The sequence below is a fragment of the Grampus griseus genome, assembly GCF_964374135.1.
Source record: "Grampus griseus genome assembly, chromosome: 14".
Taxonomy (NCBI): domain Eukaryota; kingdom Metazoa; phylum Chordata; class Mammalia; order Artiodactyla; family Delphinidae; genus Grampus; species Grampus griseus.
The window spans coordinates 84,810,720-84,838,418 of record NC_139008.1 but is presented as its reverse complement, the minus strand read 5'-3'; the positions used below and the strand labels follow the sequence as shown (position 1 = coordinate 84,838,418).

The following is a 27,699-nucleotide window of genomic DNA, read 5'->3' as shown; positions in this document are numbered from 1 at the left end:
AGATGATCCAAAATCTTGGAAATAGAATAGACAAAATGCAAGAAACATTTAACAAGGACTTAGAAGAACTAAAGATGAAACAAACAACAATGAACAACACAATAAATGAAATGAAAAATACTCTAGATGGGATCAATAGCAGAATAACTGAGGCAGAAGAACGGATAAGTGACCTGGAAGATAAAAGAGTGGAAATAACTACTGCAGAGCAGAATAAAGAAAAAAGAATGAAAAGAACTGAGGACAGTCTCAGAGACCTCTGGGACAACATTAAACGCACCAACATTTGAATTACAGGGGTTCCAGAAGAAGAAGAGAAAAAGAAAGGGACTGAGAACATATTTGAAGAGATTATAGTTGAAAACTTCCCTAATATGGGAAAGGAAATAGTTAATCAAGTCCAGGAAGCACAGAGAGTCCCATACAGGATAAATTCAAGGAGAAACACGCCAAGACACATATTAATCAAACTGTCAAAAATTAAATATAAAGAGAACATATTAAAAGCAGCAAGGGAAAAACAACAAATAACACATAAGGGAATCCCCATAAGGTAAACAGCTGATCTTTCAGCAGAAACTCTGCAAGCCAGAAGGGACTGGCAGGACATATTAAAAGTGATGAAGGAGAAAAACCTGCTACCAAGATTACTGTACCCAGCAAGGATCTCATTCAGATTTGATGGAGAAATTAAAGCCGTTACAGACAAGCAAAAGCTGAGAGAGTTCAGCACCACAAAACCAGCTCTACAACAACTGCTAAAGGAACTTGTCTAAGCAAGAAACACAAGAGAAGGAAAAGACCTACAACAATTACAAATAATGAACCCACAACAATTAAGAAAATGGGAATAGGAACATACATATCGATAATTACCTTAAATGTAAATGGACTAAATGCTCCCACCAAAAGACACAGATTGGCTGAATGGATACAGAAACAAGACCCATATATTTGCTGTCTACAAGAGACCCACTTCAGACCTAGAGACACATACAGACTGAAAGTAAGGAGATGGAAAAAGATATTTCATGCAAATAGAAACCAAAACAAAGCTGGAGTAGCAATTCTCATATCAGACAAAATAGACTTTAAAATAAAGACTATTAGAAGAGACAAAGAAGGACACTACATAATGATCAAGGGATCAATCCATGAAGAAGATATAACAATTGTAAATATTTATGCACCCAACATAGGAGCACCTCAATACATAAGGCAAATACTAACAGCCATAAAAGGGGAAATCCACAGTAACACATTCGTAGTAGGGGACTTTAACACCCCACTTTGACCAATGGACAGATCATCCAAAATGAAAATAAATAAGGAAACACAAGCTTTAAATGATACATTAAACAAGATGGACTTAATTGATATTTATAGGACATTCCATCCAAAAACAACAGAATACACGTTTTTCTCTAGTGCTCATGGAACATTCTCCAGGATACATCATATCCTGGGTCACAAATCAAGCCTTGGTAAATTTAAGAAAATTGAAATTGTATCAAGTATCTTTTCCAACCACAACACTATGAGACTAGATATCAATTACCAGAAAAGATCTGTAAAAAATACAAACACATGGAGGCTAAACAATACACTACTTAATAATGAAGTGATCACTGAAGAAATCAAAGAGGAAATTAAAAAATACCTAGAAACAAATGACAATGGAGACACAACGACCCAAAATCTATGGGATGCAGCAAAAGCAGTTCTAAGAGGGAATTTTATAGCAATACAATCCTACCTTAAGAAACAGGTAAGAACAGGAAACATCACGAATAAACAACCTAACCTTGCACCTAAAGCAATTAGAGAAAGAAGAACAAAAAAACCCCAAAGTTAGCAGAAGGAAAGAAATCATAAAGATCAGATCAGAAATAAAGAAAAAGAAATGAAGGAAACGATAGCAAAGATCAATAAAACTAAAAGCTGGTTCTTTGAGAAGATAAACAAAATTGATAAACCATTAGCCAGACTCACCAAGAAAAAACGGGAGAAGACTCAAGTCAATAGAATTAGAAATGAAAAAGGAGAAGTAACAACTGACACTGCAGAAATACAAAAGATCATGAGAGATTACTACAAGCAACTCTATGCCAATAAAATGGACAACCTAGAAGAAATGGACAAATTCTTAGAAAGGCACAACCTGCCAAGACTGAATCAGGAAGAAATAGAAAATATGAACAGACCAATCACAAGCACTGAAATTGAAACTGCGATTAAAAATCTTCCAACAAACAAAAGCCCAGGACCACAGGCGAATTCTATCAAACATTTAGAGAAGAGATAACACCTATCCTTCTCAAACTCTTCCAAAATATAGCAGAGGGAGGAACACTCCCAAACTCATTCTACAAGGCCGCCATCACCGTGATACCAAAACCAGACAAGGATGTCACAAAGAAAGAAAACTACAGGCCAATATCACTGATGAACATAGATGTAAGAATCCTGAACAAAATACTAGCAAACAAAATCCAACAGCACATTAAAAGGATCATACACCATGATCAAGTGGGGTTTATTCCAGGAATGCAAGGATTCTTCAATATATGCAAATCAATCAACGTGATACACCATATTAACAAATTGAAGGAGAAAAACCATATGATCATCTCAATAGATGCGGAGAAAGCTTTCGACAAAATTCAACATCCATTTATGATAAAAACCCTGCAGAAAGTAGGCATAGGGGGAACTTTCCTCAACATAATAAAGGCCATATATGACAGACCCACAGCCAGCATCATCCTCAATGGTGAAAAACTGAAAGCATTTCCACTAAGATCAGGAACAAGACAAGGTTGCCCACTCTCACCACTCTTATTCAACATAGTTTTGGAAGTTTTAGCCACAGCAATCAGAGAAGAAAAGGCAATAAAAGGAATCCACGTCAGAAAAGAAGTAAAGCTGTCACTGTTTGCAGACAACATGATACTATACATAAAGAATCCTAAAGATGCTACCAGAAAACTACTAGAGCTAATCAATGAATTTGGTAAAGTAGCAGGATACAAAATTAATGCACAGAAATCTCTGGCATTCCTATACACTAATGATGAAAAATCTGAAAGTGAAATCAAGAAAACACTCCCATTTACCATTGCAACAAAAAGAATAAAATATCTAGGAATAAACCTACCTAAGGAGACAAAAGACCTGTATGCAGAAAGTTATAAGACACTGATGAAAGAAATTAAAGATGATACAGATAGATGGAGAGATATACCATGTTCTTGGATTGGAAGAATCAACACTGTGGAAATGACTCTACTACCCAAAGCAATCTACAGATTCAATCAATCCCTATCAAACTACCACTGGCATTTTTCACAGAACTAGAACAAAAAATTTCACAATTTGTATGGAAACACAAAAGACCCCAAATAGCCAAAGCAATCTTGAGAATGAAAAACAGAGCTGGAGGAATCAGGCTCCCTGACTTCAGACTACACTACAAAGCTACAGTAATCAAGACAGTATGGTACTGGCACAAAAACAGAAAGATAGATCAATGGAACAGGATAGAAAGCCCAGAGATAAACCCACGCACATATGGTCACCTTGTCTTTGATAAAGGAGGCAGGAATGTACAGTGGAGAAAGGACAGCCTCTTCAATAAGTGGTGCTGGGAAAACTGGACAGGTACATGTAAAAGTATGAGATTAGATCACTCCCTAACACCATACACAAAAATAAGCTCCAAATGGATTAAAGACCTAAGTGTAAGGCCAGAAACTGTCAAACTCTTAGAGGAAAACATAGGCAGGACACTCTATGACATAAATCACAAGATCCTTTTTGACCCACCTCCTAGAGAAATGGAAATAAAAACAAAAATAAACAAATGGGACCTAATGAAACTTCAAAGCTTTTGCACAGCAAAGGAAACCATAAACAAGACCAAAAGACAACCCTCAGAATGGGAGAAAATATTTGCAAATGAAGCAACTGACAAAGGATTAATCTCCAAAATTTATAAGCAGCTCATGCAGCTCAATAACAAAAAAACAAACAACCCAATCCAAAAATGGGCAGAAGACCTAAATAGACATTTCTCCAAAGAAGATATACAGACTGCCAACAAACACATGAAAGAATGCTCAACATCACTAATCATTAGAGAAATGCAAATCAAAACTACAATGAGATATCATCTCACACCAGTCAGAATGGCCATCATCAAAAAATCTAGAAACAATAAATGCTGGAGAGGGTGTGGAGAAAAGGGAACCCTCTTGCACTGTTGGTGGGAATGTAAATTGATACAGCCACTGTGGAGAACAGTATGGAGGTTCCTTAAAAAACTACAAATAGAACTACCATATGACCCAGCAATCCCACTACTGGGCATATATCCTGAGAAAACCATAATTCAAAAAGAGTCATGTACCAAAATGTTCATTGCAGCTCTATTTACAATAGCCCAGACATGGAAACAACCTAAGTGTCCATGATCGGATGAATGTATAAAGAAGATGTGGCACATATATACAATGGAATATTACTCAGCCATAAAAAGAAACGAAATTGAGCTATTTGTATTGAGGTGGATAGACCTAGAGTCTGTCATACAGAGTGAAGTAAGTCAGAAAGAGAGAGACAAATACCGTATGCTAACACATATATATGGAATTTAAGAAAAAAAATGTCATGAAGAACCTAGGGGTAAAACAGGAATAAAGACACAGACCTACTGGAGAATGGACTTGAGGATATGGGGAGGGGGAAGGGTAAGGTGTGACAAAGCGAGAGAGAGGCATGGACATATATACACTACCAAACGTAAGGTAGATAGCTAGTGGGAAGCAGCTGCATAGCACAGGGAGATCAGCTCGGTGCTTTGTGACCGCCTGGAGGGGTGGGATAGGGAGGGTGGGAGGGAGGGAGACGCGAGAGGGAAGAGATATGGGAACATATGTATATATATAACTGATTCATTTTGTTGTAAAGCAGAAACTAACATACCATTGTAAAGCAATTATACTCCAATAAAGATGTTAAAAAAAAAGAAAATACTTTAAAAGACATATTTACAAAGTACATTGATTTTTTCAGTCGATTCCATTTTATTGATTTTATGAAAGAAGTTAATCATTCATATTTCACTTCAGATAATAAATGGTTTTGATACTGCTTTCTAAGATACAAAATCTTTAATCTTCCTAATAAAATTAAACCTTAAAAAAAAAGAAACAAAAATAAAGTATTCCCTTCTAATAAGGAAATAGTAAAGATACACGTAAAAACCAAAAGACCAGTAAATATATTCAAAGTCAAGCTTGGCTACCCATGAAAATACTAGATAAAAGCTGGTATTGTAGAGTTGATTTAAAGACAAGTGAAAAATCTGTTGAAGACCAGGGTTCCACCAGAATGTTGAGATTACCAATTCAATTTTGTGATACAATTTTATGATATTGTTCCCATATATCATAAAAGGAAATCTCCTGTAACAGAATCTGACCATTTTCTGATCACCTGAAGTCTTACCACCAATGATGAAGTGTTTATTCCTAGTGGATCCATTGATGATCCCCCAGAAAGGCTTAGAGAGAGACCTTCCAGCAACCCCTGCCCATCAGAGCCACTTCCAGAAATGCAGAGGGCTTGTGATTGTAACCAGAAGTCACAACGGAGCCAAGGCTTCTTAATCACAGGATGGCTTCCTGAGGCCTCCCGTCTTGCTGCTGGAAATGGCCAGCAAGGAACACATGTCAAAGTGAGCTCCACAACTGGGAAGTCTCGTCTAAAATGACTGAGGTTAAGTCTAAATACTGAGCACCCAGCTCAGGACCCTTAATGAATGTCTTTTGTGTGTTTGTTTTTAATAACCCCAAAAGAAAGGACAGAGGGAGGGAGGAAGACAAAGGTAGAAAGACCCGAATATGTGACATGGTGTCTATGGTCTATGGGAACTGCTTAGACAGTTATTCCTTATGGTAGGAATTATTGTAATCATAACTCTAAACTGCTATTTAAATGACAAACATCCTACATATCACTTACAACAAAACATGTAAGACATGCATTTATGGTTTCTTAATTTGTGCAAAATCTGGTATCTATCAAAGCAACATGACAAGCAAAAGGCTTCTAAATAATCCTAAAAAATAAAAATAAAAATAATTTTTAAGGAAACTATCAACATTGCCCTCTACCTCTGGGCAGGCCTATACAGCTATTCAAAACCAACTGGTGCTTATTTTATGGTTAATGTTTGGGTTTTTTTTTTTAACATCTTTATTGGAGTTTAATTGCTTTACAATGCTATGTTAGTTTAAATAAAAAACAAACAAACAAACTACAATGAGGTAGCACCTCACACCATCAGAATGCCATCATTAAAAATTCTACAAATAACAAATGCTGGAGAGGGCGTGGAGAAATGGGAACCCTCCTACACTGTTGATGGAAATGTATATTGGTACAGCCACTGTGGAAAACAGTATGGAGGTTCCTCTAAAAACTAAGCATAGAGTTGTCATATGATCCAGCTATCCCACTCCTGGGGATATATCCAGACAAAACTATAATTCAAAAAGATACAAGCACTCCTATGTTCATAGCAGCATTATTCACAATAGCCAAGACATGGAAACAATCTAAATGTCCATTGACAGATGAATGGATAAAGAAGATGTGGTATATATATACAACGGAATACTACTCAGCCATAAGAAAATAATGAAATAATGTCATTTGCAGCAACATGAGACCTAGACATTATCATACTAAATGAAGTAAGTCAGAAAGAGAAGACAAATACCGTACGATACCACTTACATGTGGAATCTAAAATATGACACAAATGAACTTAACTACAACACAGAAACGGGCTCACATACATAGAGAACAGATGTGTGGTTGCCAAGTGGGGGGAGCGGAGAGAAATGGATCGGGAGTTTGGGATTAGCATATGCAAACTATTATATATAGAATGGATAAATAACAAGGTCCTACTGTATAGCACAGGGAACTATATTCAATATCCTGGGATAAACCATAATGGAAAAGAATGTGTATATATATATATATATATGTACGTATAACTGAATCACTTTGCTGTACAGCAGAAATTAACACAACACTGTAAATCAACTATACTTCAATCAAATAAATTAAAAAAAAAATACTGAGCTTCTATCTACAGTTATTTTTATCTAGACTTTCTTATATCTATTGTTGCAGGTCCTTTATAATGTACATAATACATTAGGGGAGTAGAACAGATGGATAACTGGTAAATGAACAGTTGTGCATTTCTTAGGGTGCAGGCTAAAAATTTTTTACCAATAAGAACGTGCAGCCAAAAGCAGACCAGCAAGCTGGTCTAGCGCCCCACTTGGCAGCTGAAAGAACTGAGAGGCAGAACGCCTGCAATATGCCCTAAGACTCGAAGCCCTGGAGCCAGGTGGGAGCTAAACTCTTCACTCGAGTCCCTGAACCATTTTGACCATTATCAGTGCTCAGCTCTTTGGAAAGATCTTTGCACCGCTTCTAGCTGCCTGGTTGAGCCACAGGGACTCCCTTCCCTTTGCAAGCCTCAGTTTACAAGAATTCTGTTCCCTCGATGATGCTCTTTAGAGCCGCCAGGCTGGGGAGGAAGGTGAGGTAACCTGCTTGGCCATTTTTCTTTCTCATTTGTCTGAGCTGCCGCCAACATCCAGCCGCCGTCCCCTAATAATCAGGGCTGCTTGCAGAATTTAATTTAAGTAAGATCTGCAGAATTCCGTATCCTCTTGGGCGCTCATTTTCATAGCAGCAACAAAGAAAAAGCGACTTTTTCTGCATCTTTTTCATGTGTGGGAGAGGCTCCACTTACAGGCACTATGGCCTCCTGGGCCCTGGGCAGGAGCTGTCACTCCCCAGGGGTGCCTTCCTGGTTCTTTGAAGCAACTCATCCCTGCTTGTCAAGACCCCAGGTTCCTGAAAGACTATCTGAGCCCAGGTGGAGAGCAACAGGGCTGCCGTTCTGCTAATCACAAATCCCTGAACCAGTCAGGGCTCCTGCTGGGCCGGGGGAGAGTGATTTCCAAGTACAGAGACAAAGGCAGGAAGGAAGGTGGGAGGTGTGGGAGCATTCTTCCCCCGTGTGCTGTGGGTCACCTTTGCCCCCAGTCAGTGGGTGACTGCCTACAAGCTGGCAGGTGTTAAGAATGGCACAGTTTGAACTGCAGGGAGGTTTGCTTTTGGAAAACGGACAAAAGCGAGGAACTGCGCTCAATGAAAACAACGAGGAGACTGCTGAGAGCGCTCCAGCCTCTGGATTCAGATCTCATTAAGACAGAATTTGGACCCTTTCGGCCTTGGGGGGAGCCCAAGTGGATCTTGGCATTGTCTTCAAAGCAATTTTTGTTTAGTCATGGGCAGGGTCTCCTTTTTTCCCTCCTGTGTTCTCCAGAACATTCTGCGTGCAGCCCCTCCTAGAGCAGCATCACTCTGGGAACGGACAGCCACGGTGGGGCAGGCCATGCAAGCTCGCCATCACCCGTCCTGCAAGGCCCCTCGCGGTTCAGCAGATGCCATTAGTGCCTGTCTCCACCGCCTTCACCAGGCTGCTCGTCTGGGGCCGACTGCTGGGACGCACACTTACCACCTTCTCAAGAGGGCTGCCCTAGGCCAGTGGGAGCCAGCTTGCCTGGAAGGCCTGGGGGAGTGTGCACACCCCCCACGAAGGGCCCTTAGCCATTGACTGACTGTCACAGGGTGTGAGAGCCCAGTCCCTTTGCCTCTGAGCGGGACCATCTCTGGGATGCACTTCACACTCCAGAGCTCCCTGTGGGATCAGGCGCGACTGGACACCCAAGCCCGCATCTTTGCTGAGTTCTTCCGTCGCCCTTGTCTGCTTCCGTCATCCCTTACACGTCTCCTAAGAGCCCTCGCTGCGTAAATCTCTTGTACAAGAATCCCCGTCTCAGGCTCTGCTTCTAGGCAGCCCAACCTCAGATGCAAGGTTAGAGTGTCGCCCCTGCTTCTCTTCTTCTCACTCCCATCCGCCTATTTCCCCCAGAAGCACTCGGGCATGTTTGCCAAACCTCCTTAAATATGCATGTATGCTTATGAATATGTAGTGTCGCTTTTGTGCGTGACATTGTGCCACAGAGCCATTCTTATTCTCACTTTATTTTTACTCAAGGCTATGTTTTGAAGATCAGTCTAGATTTTTGTATTCATGTCTAATTCTCTGCTTTTAGCTGTCTTGTACAGTGCTTTACATTTTGTTTTAATAAGCTGCTATTTAAGGGCCAGACTTTAAATCCAACTCATGCTTGACACACCCTCTGCTCTCTTGGTCTCTCTCTCTGTAGATCTTCCTGTAAGAGCCGACATTATCAGCACTTACGTAAGAACAGCACAATATCTTTGTTTACAGACCTCATGGAAGACCAATCAGAAGAAAGCTTTCTTACCCCAGGTCAGCTCCAGCCGGGGCACTGATGACTGGTGGACCAAGGTCAAGAGCACAGGGGACACCAGCTTTGCCTGGAGTCCAGTGGGAAGCTCACAAAAGGAGGCAGGGTGAGGTCTGTCATGTATCTTGATGCCGGTTGACAGCCACTGACCACCCTGCCTACTCCAATCCCGCCCTGACCCCCATGCCCACTGTCCCTTTTATCAGCCAGGTCTTGGAAGGTACATCCAAGGAGGCAGACTTGCAGGTTTGCGTGGCCTGCCTGACACACGCTCATCCTGGGGAAGGAGTATGTGGTGTGTCATATCATCCTCCTCACTTTCCTCTCTTGATCCCACGGGGAGTAACAAAGCAAAGAGAAGTGGAGTGGAGGTATAGCAGACCCTCAGCATCCCACCAAACCGGACATGAGACTGGGGTCAAAGCTCTGGTGCCGTGGAGCACGTCACAGAGGGTCTCAGCCATGAGGAGTGGCGGCCACCTCGTCCCTAGGTCTGCGTCTCCATCTCACCTCAGAGTTACCTCGTTGAATGAGTAAAAAGTGAGCAGACACAGGCTCAGACTATAAACATCTGCTTTATAAGGAAAAACACCATCAATTAAGAGATTTCCATCCTCTGTGCGTTCTCCTGTGCTCTCCCCTTCTGTGACGAAGCTACATTTTAGGGTTTGCAAAGCACCCTTCACCCATATAACCTCCAACCTCCTCTCCACTCATCCCGCTTCACCTGGGGCTTCATAATTCCTTGTTCGTTGTCAGGAGCTCCGTAGAACAAGTCTCTGAGTGTTTCATGCTTTGTACAGCACTGTACACAGTTACAAATTAATCAGTAAAATTCAATTCCATGGCCCAGTGCCTGCTCTGGGCACGGCCGAGACATTGCTAATGAATGCTTTGAATCTCTATGCCTCTAGTTAATGTCAGGGCAATTAGGTGTCCAAGAATGAATTTTCTACATTTTCCCATTTCCACTCTGAAAATGGACCCTGTCTTTTCTAATCCCTCTCCTTTAACTCATGTGCTTTCATTAATGACAACACCCATTTTCATTACAGTGTGCTGTTTGGAGCTGGCAACAAAGAGTCGAATGATACACAAGGGAGGGCCCTGAAATAAACTTCAGGTACGAACGGGAAGTTAAAATACAGCAAATAAGTGAAAAAAGGGGATTGGGCCAGGGGTCTATAAGCTTTTTATATAAAGGTCCAGGTAATAAATATTTTAGACCTTACAAGCCACATACAATCTCTGCCACACATTTTTCATATACATATATATACACATGTGTGTGTGTGTGTGTGTGTGTATGTATGTATGTATTGGGGTGGCCATAAAGTTCGTTCGGGTTTTTGGTACCATCTTACAGACGAACCTGAATGAACTTTTTGGCCAATCCAGTATACATATACACATTCTTTTTAAAATGTAAAAATCATGCCTACCTCACATACAGGTATACAGGACGTACACAGGGCATACAGAAACAAGCCAAGAGCCAACCTTGACCCAAGGTCCACTGTTTTCTATATAAACAAAAATAAAAATAAATCCTTCTTTGCATTAATATATAGAGAGAAAGAACATAAGGGACTATCTTTTTGTATTTGTGACATTGGGGGCTTGAGACAAGGAAAAATTTCTTGGACAAGAACAAAAAATAATAATCGTAAAGGAAAAGGTAACTCCATCTGACTACATCAAAATATGCAATTTCTTGATGAGCAAAGAAGCATAAGCAAGGTTAGAAAATAAGAAGCCCATTTCTAACAGTACAGTGAACTGGTTACTTTGGTTGACTACCCCCATATTTACCCTTATACTGAAACCAACGAAAAATGTAGGTTAAATATAAAAATGTTTACAATTTATATTTAAACGCATTGGTGTTCTGATTAAAAGGTAAGATATATTTAAAAGTTAAAAACCAAGTGGAAAAAAGTGAGAGTGATTTCATTTTGAGGGCATTTGCCAAACCAGGTGAGCTTGCCCTTTTGTTTCCACGATCCTGCTCTTCCACTTCCATTGTCTGGTGGGGTTCAGCATGCATGATTCAAACCCAGAATCTACCCTGTGAGTCAGGTGGAATATCCAACCTCTACTCCTGCAGAAAACTGAGACCTCAGAGGCTATACCCTCAATATATGGGTTAATTAGGGATAATACATCCTACCCCCACCACCTGCCCAGAGAATATATATATTTTTTAATTCCAATCTTATCACTGAGTGGAGGGGGCAAAAGTCTCTCCTGTTAATTTCATAACAATAAGACAGTCTTCTCATGGGTTTGCAATCTGAATTCACACTACCCTGTGACATGGAGAAACCTACCACCAAGAACCTTATTTAAAGTAGTGCTCATTGTGTGCCCCCAGGCACCTAGCAGAAGCAAAACAAATCATTACTGGAGAAACCCACCACAAAGTTGCAAAAGTCTCAGCTCACCATCAAATATCCAAAAACAAACAAGGAAACAAGATACCATAAGTGAGAGCTCATATATAAAACAGAGTCAGACATGCCAAGACTTCCTGTGTTGGCATTATCAGATGCAAAATATTTAGTGTGTCTTTTTAAAAGGTTGAAAATAAGAGTACAGTTTACATAAATAGAAAAAACAATCCTAAAATACATATGGAACCACAAGAGACTCCAAATAACTGAAGCAATCTTGAGCAAGAAGAACAAAGCAGGAGGCATCACACTTCCTGGGTTTTTAAAATATATCACAAAGCTACAGTAATAGAAACAGTATGGTACTGGCATAAAAACAGATGTATTAACAAATGGAACAGAATAAAGAGACCAGAAATAAACCCCCACATTTACTGTAAACTGATTTTCAATGGGGGTGGGAGGAAGAGGACAAGAATATACAATGGGGAAAAGATAGTCTCTTCAATAAATGGTGTTGGGAAAACTGGATTTCCACATGCAAAACAGTGAAATTAGACCCTTGTCTTACACCATACACAAAAAATCAACTCCAAATGCATTAAAGACCTAAACATAAGACCTGAAACTAAAACTCTTAGAAGGAAACATAGAGAAAATCTGCTTGTACTGGCCTTGGTAATGATTTCTTGGATATGATGCCAAAAGCACAGGCCACAAAAGCAACAATAAACACGTGGGTCAACATCAAACCAAAAAGCCTCTGCACAGCAAAGGAAACAATCAACAGAATGAAATGGTAACCTAGGGAATGGTAGAAAATATTTGCAAACCATATATCTGACAGGGAACCAATATCCTAAATACATAAGGAACTCACACAACTGAATAGCAAAACGAATAGGGAAAAAACCCAAGAACTCAATTATTAAATGGGCAAAGGACATGAATAGATATTTCTCAAAAGAAGACATACGAATGGCCAACAGGTATATGAAAAGGTGCTCAACATCAGGGAAATACAAATCAAACCTACACATATCACCTCACACCTCTTAAAATGGCTCTCATCAAAGAGGCAAAAGGTAAGTGTTGGTGAGGATGTGGAGAATAGGGGACCCTTGTACATTGTTGGTAGGAATGTAAATTTATGCAGCCATTACGGAAAGCAGTATGAAAGTGCCTCAAAACCTTAAAAATAGAAGTCCTCTATGACCCAGCAATCCCACTTCTGGGTAAATACCCAAACAAATTGAAAGCAGGATCTTGAAGAGATAACTGCACACCTATGTTCATTGCAGCATTATTTACAATAGCCAAGACATGGAAACAACCCAAACATCCATCGATGACTAGATAAAGAAAATGTGGTGTATACATAAAATGGGATATTACTTGTCTTAAAAAGGAGAGAAATATTGCCATTTACTACAACAGGGATGAACTGGATAATATTATGCTAAATGAAATAAGCCAGATACAGAACAAATACTACATGATCCCACTTAAATCAGGAACCTAACGTAGTCAATGTCATCAAAACAGAGAACAGAATAGTGGTTACCAGGGATGGAGGGAGGGAGGATCAAGAAGGTGTTGATCTAAGGGTACAAAGTTTCGCTTCCACAAAATGAAAAAATACTAGATATCTACTGCACACCACAGTGCATACAGTTAACGATACTGTATTATATACTTAAAACGATACCGTTAACGATACTGTATTATATACTTAAACGATATCTGTATACTATCTATATACTTAAACGATATCTGTATATCTAATACTTAAACGATAACTGTATCGTTAACGATACTGTATTATATACTTAAACGATATCTGTATATCTAATACTTAAACGATAACTATCGTTAACGATACAGTTAACGATACTGTATTATATACTTAAAATTTTTTTCATTTAAAGTTTACATAAAATTTAACTTTTATGTCAAATATTCTTATCAAAAAACAAAAAAGAGGAAGGGAAGAAACTTCTAGAGATGACGGATAAGTTTAGGAAAGTGTAGGCCACTGAATGTGGTGACGGCTTCGTGGGTGTACATGTACCTCCTGACTGGTCAAGACGTATATATTAAATATACACAGATTTTATGTTTGTCAATCATGCCTCCATTTAAAAAAAGAAGAGTAAAGAGCAAGAGACTATAAAAATGACCAGGCAGATCTGAAAAATAATCAAATGGAACTTAAAAAAAATAAATATAATATTGTCAGGAATTAAATTTAAAACTCGACAGACATGTAAAAGCAGGGGACCAATTAAGAGGCCATTGCCTTAGTCCAGGGAATTCTTCTGACCGAGATGGTACAGCAGTGACTAGATGTGCCCTCCCAAATAAAAAAATGGACAAATGTCTAAAACAATGATTCTCAGGACATTAGACGCCAAGCAATGAAGGCAGTGGTCCCTGAGAGAAGAGGAACAGATGAGGTGAGCCTCATGATTGCCTTGGCTTCCTGGTGGGGAAACTTTCCAGGTCCAGCAAAATTTGTTGAAAAGACTATACTTTTGCCATTGAACTTCCTTTGAACCTTAGTCAAAAATCAATTGACCATGTATGTGTGGTCTATTTCTGTATTCTTTATTCTGTTTCATTGATCTATTTGTCGATTTTGATGTGAATACCACACTGCCTTGAATATTTAAGTTTTAGAGTAACCCTTCAAGTCAGGCAGTGCCATCAAAACAACATGGCATATGCATCAAAATAGACAAACAGATGAACAAATCATGCTGGAACAATTAGGTATCCACCTGCAAAACTGAGAACTTTGATTTATACATCACACCATATACAAAAATTTGATCCTAGGTCTGAATATTAAACCTACAACCATAAAGCTACAGAAGAAAACTTAAGAGAAAAATCTCTGTGGCTATGATTTAGACTGAGATTTTTTAGTTATGACATCAAAAGCACAATCCAAAGAAAGAATGACAATTGGAATTCATCAAAATTTAAAATGTCTGCCCTTTAAAAGACACTGTTAAGAGAATTAAAAACAACAAAAAACAAGGCACAGACTGGAAGGAAATAGTTACCACTTGCATATCGGAAAAAGGACTTATAGCCAGAATATATGAATAACTCTCAAAATTCAATAAGAAGAAAACTAACAACCCATTTTTAGTGGGAAAAGATGCAAACAGATATTCCACCAAAAAAAGATACATAAATGACAAATAAGCACATGAAAAGATAGTCAATATCATCATTTATTAGGGAAATGTAAATTCAAACCAATACAATACCATCAGACATCTATTAGAATGACAAAAATGAAAAAGGATGGCCATACTAAGTGCTGGCAAGGAGGTGGAGAAGCAGAAGCTGTCACACACTGCTCGTGGAAATGTAAAATGATACAACCGCTTTGGAAAACAGCTTGGCAGCATCTTAAAAAATTATGCCTCTACCATATAAGATCCAGACGTTCCACTCTTCGGTATTTACTCAAGAGAATTTAAAGCTTATTCCCATACAAAGACTTGTATATGAATATTTATAGTACTTTTTATTTGTAACAGCTCAAAACTGAAACAAGCCAAATGTCTACCAACAAGTGCTTGTATAAACAAATTGTGCCGTATCCACCCAATGGCTTACTACTCAGGAATGAAAAGGAACAAATGACTGATACACACAACATGGACGAGCCTCAGAATAATCATATGGAGTGAAGAAAACGCCCAGCCGAAAAAAAAGGGGGGGAAGGTATATATTGTCTGCTTCCATTTTTATAAAATTCTAGAAAAAGTGAAATATTCTATAGCGACATAAAGCACAGCGGTGGTTACCTGGGGGGGGGGAGGGTGGGGGCAGGAGGAAAGAATTACAAGGAGGTACATGGAAACTGTGGGCATTGCGGATACGTTTGCTATCTTGATAGTGTTGTTGGTTTCACCGGTGGGAACATGTCAAAACTTATTATATTGCACACTTTCAATATGCATATTAAAATTCAATATATGTCAATAGAGCTTTGAAAAAAACACACGGTGGATTAAGAAAATTAGTAACATTTTAAAGATAACATCTGAACAAAGTATCTAGGTTATAGCAGGGAGAGACAAAGTTGTTGAAAACAGAGGTTAAGAGACATGAAAGACAGATCTAAGATGCATTATTTCAATGTTCCAAAGAAGAGGGAGACTGGGATGGAGGCAACATCTAAGGAACAATGGCTGAGAATCTTCCTGGTAGACATCAATCCAGAAATTATAGAAGCCCAGTGGATTCCTAATGGAATAAATTAAAGTGACGTGTACCTGGATACATCGAAGTAAAAGTATGGAACACCAAAGAAGAAGATCTTGAAAGTAGCCAGAGATAAGAGACCTTCAAAAGACAGATGAGTAGACTCATAGCTGACTTCTCACCACAAAACAGAAGCCAAGTGACGATGCAATAACAGCTTTGATGGACTGAGAGGAAATAACTGTCAACCTGAGACTGTGTACCCAGAAAAAATATTTTTCAACAACAAGGGTGAAATAAATGCACTTTCAGGCTAATAAAAACTGAGATTTTTCTTCTCTAAAGGAAATTCCAAAGAATATACTTCAGACAGAAGAAAACAATCCCAGAAGGAAGATCTGACATGCCAAAAGGAATGAAGAGGCAAGATGTTTGCAATTATGTGGGTAAATATAAATGAATGGGCTTAAAAAGTCAGATAATAGACCTGGAAAAATATCTGCAATATATATAACAGGCAAAGAATATAGGCAAATCTAGGATATATACACAATCCTACAAATTCTGGGTGGGCAAAACATTAAAAATCTGCTCCTAACAAACATTAGTAAGAATATGGGAGCAGGGCAAACTCTCACTGTTAGCTGGAGGAAACCTACAGTGACACAAGCACTGCAGAGAGTGATTTGGTAATAACTTGCAAAGTTGAAAATGTGATTATCTTATAACCCAGTAATTCCATTTTAGGTATGTTTCTTAGAAAACTTCTCACATTGTGTCTAAGGAGGCACGTATAAGCATGTTCATTGCAAAGTTAGCACACACACAAAAAACTGGAAATGATTTAAATGTCCATAAATAGGGGAATGGAAAATACAGTGTGTTATTTCCATGGGATAGAATACTCTACAGCAATTAAGATGAATGAATTTTATCTGTATGTACCAAACATGGCGAGATCTTCAAAAACACAATATGGAGTTTAAAAATCAAACTGAAGGATGATAAATTCAGTGTGAGATATATATCTTTTCTCTTAACAGTGATATATATGTGTATATATATATATATATATATATATATTTTTTTTTTTTTTTTTGCGGTACGCGGGCTTCTCACTGTTGTGGCCTCTCCCGTTGCGGAGCACAGGCTCCGGACACACAGGCTCAGCGGCCATGGCTCACGGGCCCAGCCGCTCCGCGGCATGTGGGATCTTCCCAGACCGGGTCACGAACCCGCGTCCCCTGCATCGGCAGGCGGACTCTCAACCACTGCGCCACCAGGGAAGCCCTCCACTGTTGGCTTTTAAGAAGCAAGCTGCCATCAATTCCATGCCTCAAGAAAATGAATTCTACCAACAACCTATGAAGGAAATAAAACAAGACGATGGGATGGAGAAAAAAAGGGGGGAACCACTGAGGTACAGGGGTCAGGTGAGTCTCCGCCACAATACCAGCGTCTTTGCTGAGATGAGGGGGAGCCAGCCCCATGAGGAGCCAGAGGTGGTGTGTGCAGGTGGAGGTAAATAGATCAGCAAGTGCAAAGGTCCTGAGGTTAGAATGACTCAAAGGACGATCATGAGCCAATAAAGGCACGAATGATGAAGGAATCACGGTCGACCAGTCAAAGTTTGGTGAATGTAAAAACTTCAAGAGCGTCATCCCCAGTGCACCCAGTTGGAGGCTCCAGGACAGAGCTGTCGAGCCTGGGTTCTGACCTCTCCTGTTTGCACGCTGGGGTCCCTCTGCCCCCTCACTTTTTCACCTGCAGCCTCTTGCTGAGAAGCTCACTGACTGGGAGGCAGAGTTTTGGCTCCCACAAAACCGGATGTTAAGATGAAGATTTGCAAACACGCATGCCTATGAGGGCCAGGCAGACTACATGACTAAACGTAAGACACTAGGGAACAACCTACAGGCGGTGAGAAAATATTTGCAAATGATGCAGCCAACAAGAGATTAATCTCCAAAACATACAAACAGCTCCTACAGCTCAACACCAAAAAAGCAAACAACCCAATCAAAAAAATGGCCAGAAGATCTAAATAGACACTTCTCCAAAGAAGACGTACATGTGGCCAAAAGGCACGTGAAACAATGCTCAACATCGCTAATTATTAGAGAAATGCAAATCAAAGCTGCAGTGAGGTATCACCTCATACCGGTCAGAATAGCCATCATCATCAAAAAAAAAAATCTACAAATAATAAATGCGGGAGAGGGTGTGGAGAAAAGGGAACCCTCCTACACTGTTGATGGGAATATACACGGGTGCAGCCACTACGGAAAACAGTATGGAGTCTTCCCCAAAAAATAAAAATAGAGTTGCCATATGACCCAGCAATCCCATTCCTGGGCATATGTCCAGACAAAACCATAATTCGAAAAGATACACGCACCCCTTTGTTCACAGCAGCACTATTCACAATAGCCAAAACACGGAAACAACCTAAACGTCCATCAACAGATGAATGGATGAAGTTTTGGTACATAAATACAACGGAATACTACTCAGCCATAAAAAAGAATGAAATAATGCCATTTGCAGCAACCTGGATGGACCTAGAGATTATCATGCTAAGTGAAGTAAGTCAGACAGAGAAAGACAAATACCATACGATAGCACTTATAGGTGGAAACTAAAATATGACACAAATGAACTTATCTCAGAAACAGACTCACACACATAGAAAACAAATGTATGGTTACCAAAGGGGAAAGGGGGGTGGTGGGAGGAGGGATAAATTAGGAGTTTGGGATTAGTAGATACAAACTACCATATATAAAATAGATAAACAAGGACCTACTGTAGAGCACAGGGAACCATACTCACTCAATATTTTGTAATAACCTATAAGGGAAAAGAGTCTGAAAAAGAATGTGTGTGTGTATAATGAATCTCTGTGTTGTACACCTGAAACTAACACAATATTGTTAATCAACTACACTTCAATTTTTTAAAAAAAACTAAAAAAAAAAAAAATGGGAAAAAAGGACACTAGGGACAAGTGGGGACTGAGGCAGGCTGCAGAGCACAGGCACCGTCCACAGGCATAGCTGCTGCTAAGCCCCAGCCAGCCGCTGCCCTGCAAGAAGGCAGGCCCAATGTCTTCAGAGCTTCAGATATTTTAAGAGAAGCCAAAATCCAGGTTTATATGTGAAATCTCCTGATATTTATTATTTGGATACTAAGCATCAAAACTTTCAACAATGTTGCGGCCAAATAAGATTCCTACATGGGCTGTTTGGCCCCGGGGCTGCTGATGGGTTTGCAAGGCATCCTGGAGAGACATCTCCAGGCCTCTCGGAGGACCAGCCTGGGACCATCAGCCTTATTTGGGAATGTTTCCCCAACGGCCTCCACATGTAGACACCTGGCACCTAGCAGGTGCACAACGAAAGTCTGTTGAAACAGTCAAGTTCCAGTGTTGGGAACTGTAGATGAGGCACCCCACCTCTGTCCCCCTCCCCACATCTCCCGGGACTCTGACTGAGGCCTGGAGACTTCAGGCTTGCCAGCTGTCACTCAGATGTAGTTTAGTGCTTTGTGGGAGCAAAACCACGTGCCAGTATCCCTGAGCTCCCGGGATGTGGTCTGGGTGATGTAAAGCATTGCTCTCCAAGCTAGCTCACTGGACCAGCATCCTCAGCGTCACTGGGAAGCATGTTAGAGATACAGAATCTCAGGCCCCGTCCCAGACCCACTGAATTTGACCCAGCATCACAGGAAACCTCCAGAAAACCCTAGGTGACTCTCACGTCCACTACGGGCTGGGAGCATTGGGGCAAGCTGCTGTTTAGCACTTGGGCTCTGGAGTAAGGTTTGCTGGTTCAGATCCGGGTCCTTGGGGAAGTTGCCTGACTTCCCTGTGTGTCTCAGTTTCCTCGAGAGAAAAATGCTGTGCCTGGCACACAGCAAGCCCTCAGCGATGCCAGCCCTGGAAACATGGTCCTGGCAGACAAGTGAAAGCGGGTGCAGGGGCCTCAGAAGAGGGTATGTCATCTCTGGCCAGTGAGAGCCTGAGCAGCTGTAGGCAAGCATTAGGAATTCGTGTGGCCTCTCGACAAATACCTATGTCTGGACCAAACACTGACAATAGGAGAAGGCCAGGCATTCTAGGAACGGGAGATTGCGGGTGCAGGAGAGCCTTGGGGATATGGGTTCGGAGTGTCAAATAGAGAATAGGCGAGGGCTGGGACCATATGACATCACACTGAGAGGGAGGGGGGCGACCATGGGAAAATGGGACCTAAAAGCTTTGCGGGGCGGGGGTGGGGGGCGGGGTGTTGGAGGGAGGAGGGTACGCAGTGGGCAACCTGAGGGGTTTTGAGCAAAGGAGCGAGACGATCAGAATGACGCGATGAAAGAGGGGTTTTAAAATCCATCTGCCCCCCAGCCCGCATTTGCAGTCAGGAGATTATGTACGTGCACAGATCACGGAGAAAAGTCTCGAAGGGCATACACCTAAACGTGATTGTCTCCGAGTGGTGAGATCACTAGGATGTTTTATTGTCGTCTCCTCACTCATCTGTATTTTCTAATTTTTCTGCAAAGGACATGCATCACTTGCATAATTAAAAAAGCAATAAAAGCTGTAAATAATTAACATGCTCTCTCTTCAGGACTTAAACTGGATGGATGTGTTTTCAACTCAGTTATTTCGAATATTTGCTGGACGCCTGGCCTTAAAAAAGGCACCACTGAAAAACACATAGCCGGTAGGCTGATGGGGAAACACACTGAGTCCTTTAACCATGAAACTCCAGACCCCAGTTCCTATACAGGACTCTGTCTCTCTCTCCCTGGAACGCAGAGATGCCTTTTGAATCCCTTGTGAAGTTTTCCTCGGGGGTTTATTGAAATCACAGTTTGCAGCTCCTGACACTGTGGGCACACGGGGAAATGACAGAGGTGGCCACACACCCTACCTTTTGGAGCGGCTCCTCAGCTGTTTCTGCTTGCTGCTCCCACGAGGCATCTTTGCCCTCCTACGAGGCCATCCTTTCTTCCGTTCCGGCTCAGACATCCACTCCTGGGATGGCATCCCTGGGGCTGTTGGGTCGGAGAGCTGAAAATACCAGGCACGCAGGCGTCATATTGCTCACAGCCCTCACGGTGGGAACAACACAGAAGGGTTCTCTCTCTGCAGACAGGATTCCTGTCTGGGGAAATCGGGCATCGAAATGCTGCATTGCCAAATGGTCTGAGCATTGCTGGGCGGAACCTTCTGGAATCCTGCCTGGGCTGGATCCACAGAAGAAAAAGCCCAGACCTTTGGTGATAACTGGAGGTCTAGGGAACACCGTGGCCGGCTCCTTTCCCTCCTCCAGGAATGCCCACACCCAGTACCTGATGGCCTTGTGGAGGAAGGAGGCTAAGCTGGGCCTTGGATTCACCCTCTCTCAGGCCCAGCACACTCTTTCTTAACCCCCCACTCTCGGGATAAAGGCAGTGTTACCATGAGAACAGCCTTCAAGCTCTGGGACACAGACCCTGTTGTTCCACATGATTAAGTTAAAACTGAGGCTGCAGGATCCTCTCCAGTCACCCTGGCCCAGGACATCCCAGAGCAGGACAACACCCTCAATTATACAATCCAGATGCATGGAGTCGCTCTCAAGATGGGACTACAGGGACTTCCCTGGCGGTCCAGCGGTTAAGACTCTGCGCTTCCAATGCAGGGGGTGCAGGTTTGAGTCCTGGTCGGGAAATAAGATCCCATATGCCGCGAGGCACGGCCCTCCCCCCCCACAAAAAAAAGATGGGACTATAAATTTAATGACCAGTGAGAACTCTCTAGAGCACCCAGCTCCTTTCCCCTTTTGCCACTGCTTCCAGGAAACTCAGGGGTAAGTTAAATCTGACCATAGCAGCTATTTTCTCTGGAGTCCCTGGTATGATAACTATCTCCTTTTAAGAGTTTTTGTTTGGAGTCTATCTCTCAAAAAGGGTTTCTGATTTATAAGCTCTCCTGACCAGCGTTTCATTTTTACTGTTTGCCTCTGCTACCAGGAAACTCAGCATTAAGGTTTGTCTAGTTATGAAAAATCTCACCCGGAGTCTTGGGTACAGTCATTCTGTCCTTTGAAACCTTTTCTCATGATGTTCTTTCATTTTATTTTACTTGTTGCGCCTTTTTTCTCTCCCTTGGGAGCAGGCTGAGAAGATGTTATAATGGACAGCAGATGCTACACAGGATGGCTTCATACTTTCTCTCCATCGCTGTAAGTCCTGCCTGCCAAGCATCCTCCCTCAGCCCCCAGGGCCCTGGGACAAAGCTGGGTGTTACCTTCAGTGTCTGCGTCTGCCCTCCTCCTCCAGGGCTTATCCTGCTCCATCTTCCAGACACTGCTTTGCTCGCTGGCTGGGCGTCAGGACCCTCACCCGGGAGACTGCTAGCAGGGAAATGCAGCGCCAGGTGCACGGAAGTGTCCTTTTCCTTCTGCTCCAGCGGCAGAGGGAGGCTGCGGCTCAGGCAACACCATGTGAGCCGGGGCTCAGCCCTCAGCGAGGGGAAAGGCCCCTGGGCCCTGCAGCTCCCGGGGGTCTCCGTGGGCGCACACGAGGCCAACTCAGGCCAGCCCGGGGGTGGGAGGGCCGAGAGGGAGGGGCCGGGCTGGCGGGAGCAACCGGCACTGAGCCCCGCTAGTGGCCCTGAAGAAGGGCCCCACGGGGTACTCTCGAGAGGCCCCCCCAGCTCCCCAGTGGATTCCCAGGGATGGAGGACGCCCCCAGAGGGCCTGGCTCGCGCCCAAGTGCTGCTGCTGCAGGCTTGTTGGGTGTCATGGGTCCCACTCCTCCAAGAGTCACACGTTGGCGTGGACGGGAAGGAGACTGCCCCCCTGGGGACCCCAGCTGCTGGGGTGCCAGTGTCCAAGCCTCCTTTCTCCTCTCCCTGCACCCCCTTTCTCCTGTCACACGGCGTGGACCAGCTGGGGTCCTCCCCGAAGCTGTCTGCTCCACCAGGGGCCTGGCCTGAGGTTGGGCTGGGAAGCAGGGGGGCCTCCAGCCCTGACTCCATAAAGGATGCCCGTTCCTCAGGTCCCCCTCTCCTGCAGAGAAGGCCCCGGCCTTGGTCCGGCTTCTGGGGGATGGGCGACGGGCGACGGGTCTCTCCCTGGGGTAACCTGAGGAGGTACTGTGGGGGGAAGGCCATGTCCACTGGGGCAGCGAGGACGCCGGGGGCCCGAGGCTGCAAGGCCAGCTGGGAGGGACACCCGGGGGCTGCAGCTGTAGCACGCAGCCGAGGCTCTGTGTCCCGAGGCCCTGCCCACCTCAGGGTCCCAGCCCTGCCCCTCGCTGTGCAGTCGCCGCCTCCAGGCAGCCCCCCTGGCTTTTCCCCGGGGTCACTGTCCTGGTTCTGAGGGGGCGGGGAGGCAGCGTGCATGGGGCCCCCCGGGGTCTCTCCTCCTGCTCCCGGGGGCTCCTGGCAGCTTAGCGCCTCCACCTTCAGCTTCTTCCTCTCCGAGGGGAGCTTGACCTCTGTGGGCTGGGGTTCCCCGGAGCTCCCACCCGGCCGGCTCGGGACCACGTGGGCCTGCTGACAGGTCTCCTTGGCGTCCCCTCCGCCACCCCAGGTGCCACCTTCCAGCTTGGGGTCCGGCAGACCCCGCCTGGGAGCCTCTAAGTCACCTCCTTTGGGAGGACTGGGTGCTGGGAGCGGCTGACACCCCAGCTCCAGCCTCCCGTTTGGGGGAAGCAGAGGGCTCTTGCTGCCCAAGCAGAGGGGTCCTCTGCAGCTGAGGGCAGGGCGTGAGGCAGCCCTGTTCACACGGGGCTGGTCCCTGCCTCCGGCTCTGGCCACTGTCTCCCTCTGCTTGGGGGGCTCAGTCACCAAGAGGCCCTCACAGGCCGGTGGGCTTGCGCAAGGCGCTGGCCTGGCCTCCACGGCAGTGTCCTCGGGGCCCGGGGGCCTCCTCCCATCCTGGGAGGGGGCTGCACGCCCGCCACCCCCTGCATCCTGCTGGAGAAGACACTCCAGCTCGACCCCGCCGCCCGCTGTGACCTCCTTAGCCTTCTTGCCTCCGTGGTGGCCAGCTTTCGTTTTCTGGTAGATGCTCTTGAACGTGTCCTTCCCGTACACCTGCCACTTCTCCTGGGAGAACATCTTCAGCCTCCTCTGGCCGCGTTGCTTACCAGCCGCCTGGCCCTGGCCGGCCTGTCCCTCCCCCGCAGCCGGTCTCTTTCCATCCGGGTCCTCCGCCGGGGCCGAGGCGTCTCCCGTCGGGGGACACTGCAGGTCCTCCACCGCAGCCTGTCTGACCAGGGCCCGGGGGTGACTGCCAGGGACATCGGCCAATCGGGCGGGGGCAGGCCTGGGGCTCAGAGGCTTCTGCCTCCGGGACCAGGCGTCCCGGGGGTCCGGCAGCTCCGGCCACGTCCCCGTGCCCTCGACGAAGGGCAGCGAGTTGCTCCTGGTGACAGGCACACATTCGGTGCCGGTGGAGAGCTGCGTGGGGACCGAGTGGAAGAAGAGGGGCCGCGCCCTGTCTGGGGGCGCGCAGGTGGAGCGCGCGGCGCGGAGGGCGGCAGGCGTCCTCCTGGGCTCCGGTGGCCGCAGGTCGAAGTGGAAGGAGTCCTTGTAGGTGTAGGGCATGGGCAGGTCGATGCTGCCCTGCTTGGACAGGACCGTCTTGCGGGGCCGCACGTGGGCCAGCTGGGGGTCGTCCACCACGGCCTGGTTGTGAGAGATGAGCCTGGCGATGCGCTCCTCCAGCCGCCTCTTTTCCAGCTCCAGGCCGGCCGCCCGCTCCGCGCGCCCGAGCCCCGGGCCTCCCTCGCCCTCGGACTCGGCGCTGTGCTCCGACAGGCTGTGCAGGGGGCTGCCGGCGGCCGGTGGCTGCTCTGCGCTGTCCGAGCGGGACAGGTAGCCCGAGTCGGTGCTTTCGCACTTCCGCAGCCGACCCTCCGAGGGCTTGGCATCCCCGGGCTTCTCCACCTGCTGCTGCTGCAGCACGGAGCCCGGCCTGCTGGCCGTCGGGGACCGCTGCTCCGGCAGCTTCCTCCTCGGCTGCGAGCTGGCCAGTGGGAGCCCGGGGGCAGAGTCTCCAGGGGCCTCCCTGACATCGAACGTGGACCCTGGACAGGCAACAGTGTCCATCTTCAGGTCCAGGCTCTTGGCAACCGGGGACAGATGCGCCCTGGGCAGCAGGCAGTGCCCAGCAGACTGGGCACCCGGAGAAAGGGGTCTCTCTGATCGTGCCCCGTGGGTCCCGGAAGGCACTCCGGCCTTGTCCCCCTCCTCCGGGAGGCTGCCTCCCCCGCCGTCCGACTCCAAGGACAGCCTGGAGTTGTTGAGGTGTGTCTGGGTCCGTCTGTGCTTGTACAAGTTGCTCTGGGTCTTAAAGGCGATGCCGCAGGTGGCGCACGGGAAGGGCCTCTCACCCGTGTGGGAGCGGATGTGCTTCTCCAAAACGCTGGGCTTCAGGCAGTCCCGGCCACAGTGCGGGCACAGGTACTTGCCGGCGTTGCGCACCTTGCAGGGGCTGCCCAGCATGGGCCCCAGGCCCGGTGACAGGATGGGCAGAGCACCCACGAAGTTCACGGTGAGCGCTGGGGCCGCTGGCTTCCCCACCTGGGTGGGACCGGGCCCTTCAGGCTGCAGCAGGGGGCTGAGAATGAAGGGCACGCTGCCCCCGTCCACGCTGCCTGACACGAGGGGGGCACGTGGCTGGAGGCCCCCTGGAGGCACTGTGTGGTACAGTGGGATGGGCAAGGCCTTCAGGAACAGGGTGGGGGCCAGGCCCTGCTCTGGGGGCAGGATGATGGGGCCCAGGGTCAGGTGAGGCGAGGCCTGCCCACCTGGGGCCCCTGGGGGGCCAGAAGCAGGAGCTGGCTGGTCCCTGGCAGGCAAGGCAGGGCAGGTGACTTCCGGCACCTCCATCCCACATCGTCTGGGTGGCCCAGGATGCCGGGCAACCTGTGAGCAACAACCGAGCTTTACTATGGGTAACTCTCTTCTCTCATCATACAGTAAACTCTTCCCTACCCCCCATCAGGCATTTCGTAACCTCCACTGGAGCCACAACAATCCCCCAAGAAAAATACCCCTATCCCCATATAAGGAAAGGGGAAACTGAGGCTCAGAGAGTGGAAGTGACTCGTCATGCAGCTAACATGTGGCAAAGCAGGTTCAGACCTGGGTCTGTCTCCATCCTATCTCATTTAATATGCCCAAAGGGAATTCTCTTTTTTTTTTTTTTTTACATCTTTATGGGAGTATAATTGCTTTACAATGTTTGCTGTACAACAAAGTGAATCAGCTCTATGTTTACATATGTCATCATATCCCCTCCCTCTTGAGCCTCCCTCCCACCCTCCCTATCCCACCCCTCTAGGTCATCACAAAACACTGAGCTGATCTCCCTGCGCTATGCAGCAGCTTCCCACTAGCCATCCATTTTACATTTGGTAGTGTATATATGTCAGTGCCACTCTCTCACTTCTTCCCAGCTTCCCCTTCCCCCTCCAACCATGTCCTCAAGTCCGTTCTCTACATCTGCGTCTTTATTCCTGCCCTGCCACTAAGTTCATCAGTACCGTTTTTTTTTTAGATTCCATATATATGTGTTAGCATACAGTATTTGTTTTTCTTTCTGACTTACTTCACTCTGCATGACAGACTCTAGGTCCATCCACCTCACTACAAATAACTCAGTTTCGTTCCTTTTTATGGCTGAGTAATATTTCAAAGGGAATCCTTTTTTGGAGGGGGGAGTTATCTTTTTTTTTAACATCTTTATTGTAGTATAATTGCTTTACAATGGTGTGTTAGTTTCTGCTCTATAACAAAGTGAATCAGTTATACATATACATATGTTCCCATATCTCTTCCCTCTTGCATCTCCCTCCCTCCTACCCTCCCTATCCCACCCCTCTAAGTGGTCACAAAGCACCGAGCTGATCTCCCTGTGCTATGTGGCTGCTTCTCAAAGGGAATTCTTGATTCTTCCCCTGCACACGGGTACATGGCAGGCTTGTCACCATTGTCTCCCAACACCCAGCACAGTGCCCTGTGCAGAGGAGACACTCAGAAAATGTGCTGACTTCATGAAAAAGAAAAATCGTGTAGCTCAGCAAGGTCCTCAAAGTCCACAGTGATCCCATGAGCTGGGGCAAGTCCCTTTCCTCAGATGGGACTCAGTTTCCAGGTCTATAAAATGGGCACCTCCCTAGGGCCCTTCCCACTCTGGAGTTCTGAGTCTCCGCTACTGGATTAGGACAATAAGGAAGAAAACTGACCTGAGGGGACACTTACTAGATTGAGCAAATGAAAACACAAGATTCCTAGATAAATTTGAATTTCAGATAAACAATGCATACTTTTTTTTTTTTTTTAGCGATACACGGGCCTCTCACTGTTGTGGCCTCTCCTGTTGCGGAGCACAGGCTCCGGACGCGCAGGCTCAGCGGCCATGGCTCACCGGCCCAGCCGCTCCGCGGCATGTGGGATCCTCCCGGACCGGGGCACGAACCCGTGTCCCCTGCATCAGCAGGCAGACTCTCAACCACTGCGCCACCAGGGAAGCCCTGTATACTTCTTTAGTATATGTATGTCCCAATTCTTGTATGGGTCTTGCTTACACTAGAAAATTATGCATTATTTACCTGGAATCAAAATGTAACTGAGGGGACTTCCCTGGTGGCACAGT

At 45.2% G+C, this 27,699-nt stretch overlaps 1 protein-coding gene across 1 annotated transcript in view; it reads right to left on the bottom strand.

Annotated features, from left to right (window-relative positions):
* ZNF831 (zinc finger protein 831) overlaps positions 1–25,931 on the bottom strand; it is a gene marked incomplete at both ends in the record, with an annotated part of 77,525 nt that extends 51,594 nt beyond the window's left edge. Inside the window, 2 exons of the mRNA XM_082670755.1 lie at positions 20,977–21,116; positions 22,338–25,931. Of these exons, the coding sequence (XP_082526881.1) occupies positions 20,977–21,116; positions 22,338–25,931 (3,734 nt within the window). The remainder of the gene's footprint in view (positions 1–20,976; positions 21,117–22,337) is intronic.
* Positions 25,932–27,699: the final 1,768 nt, after the last annotated feature.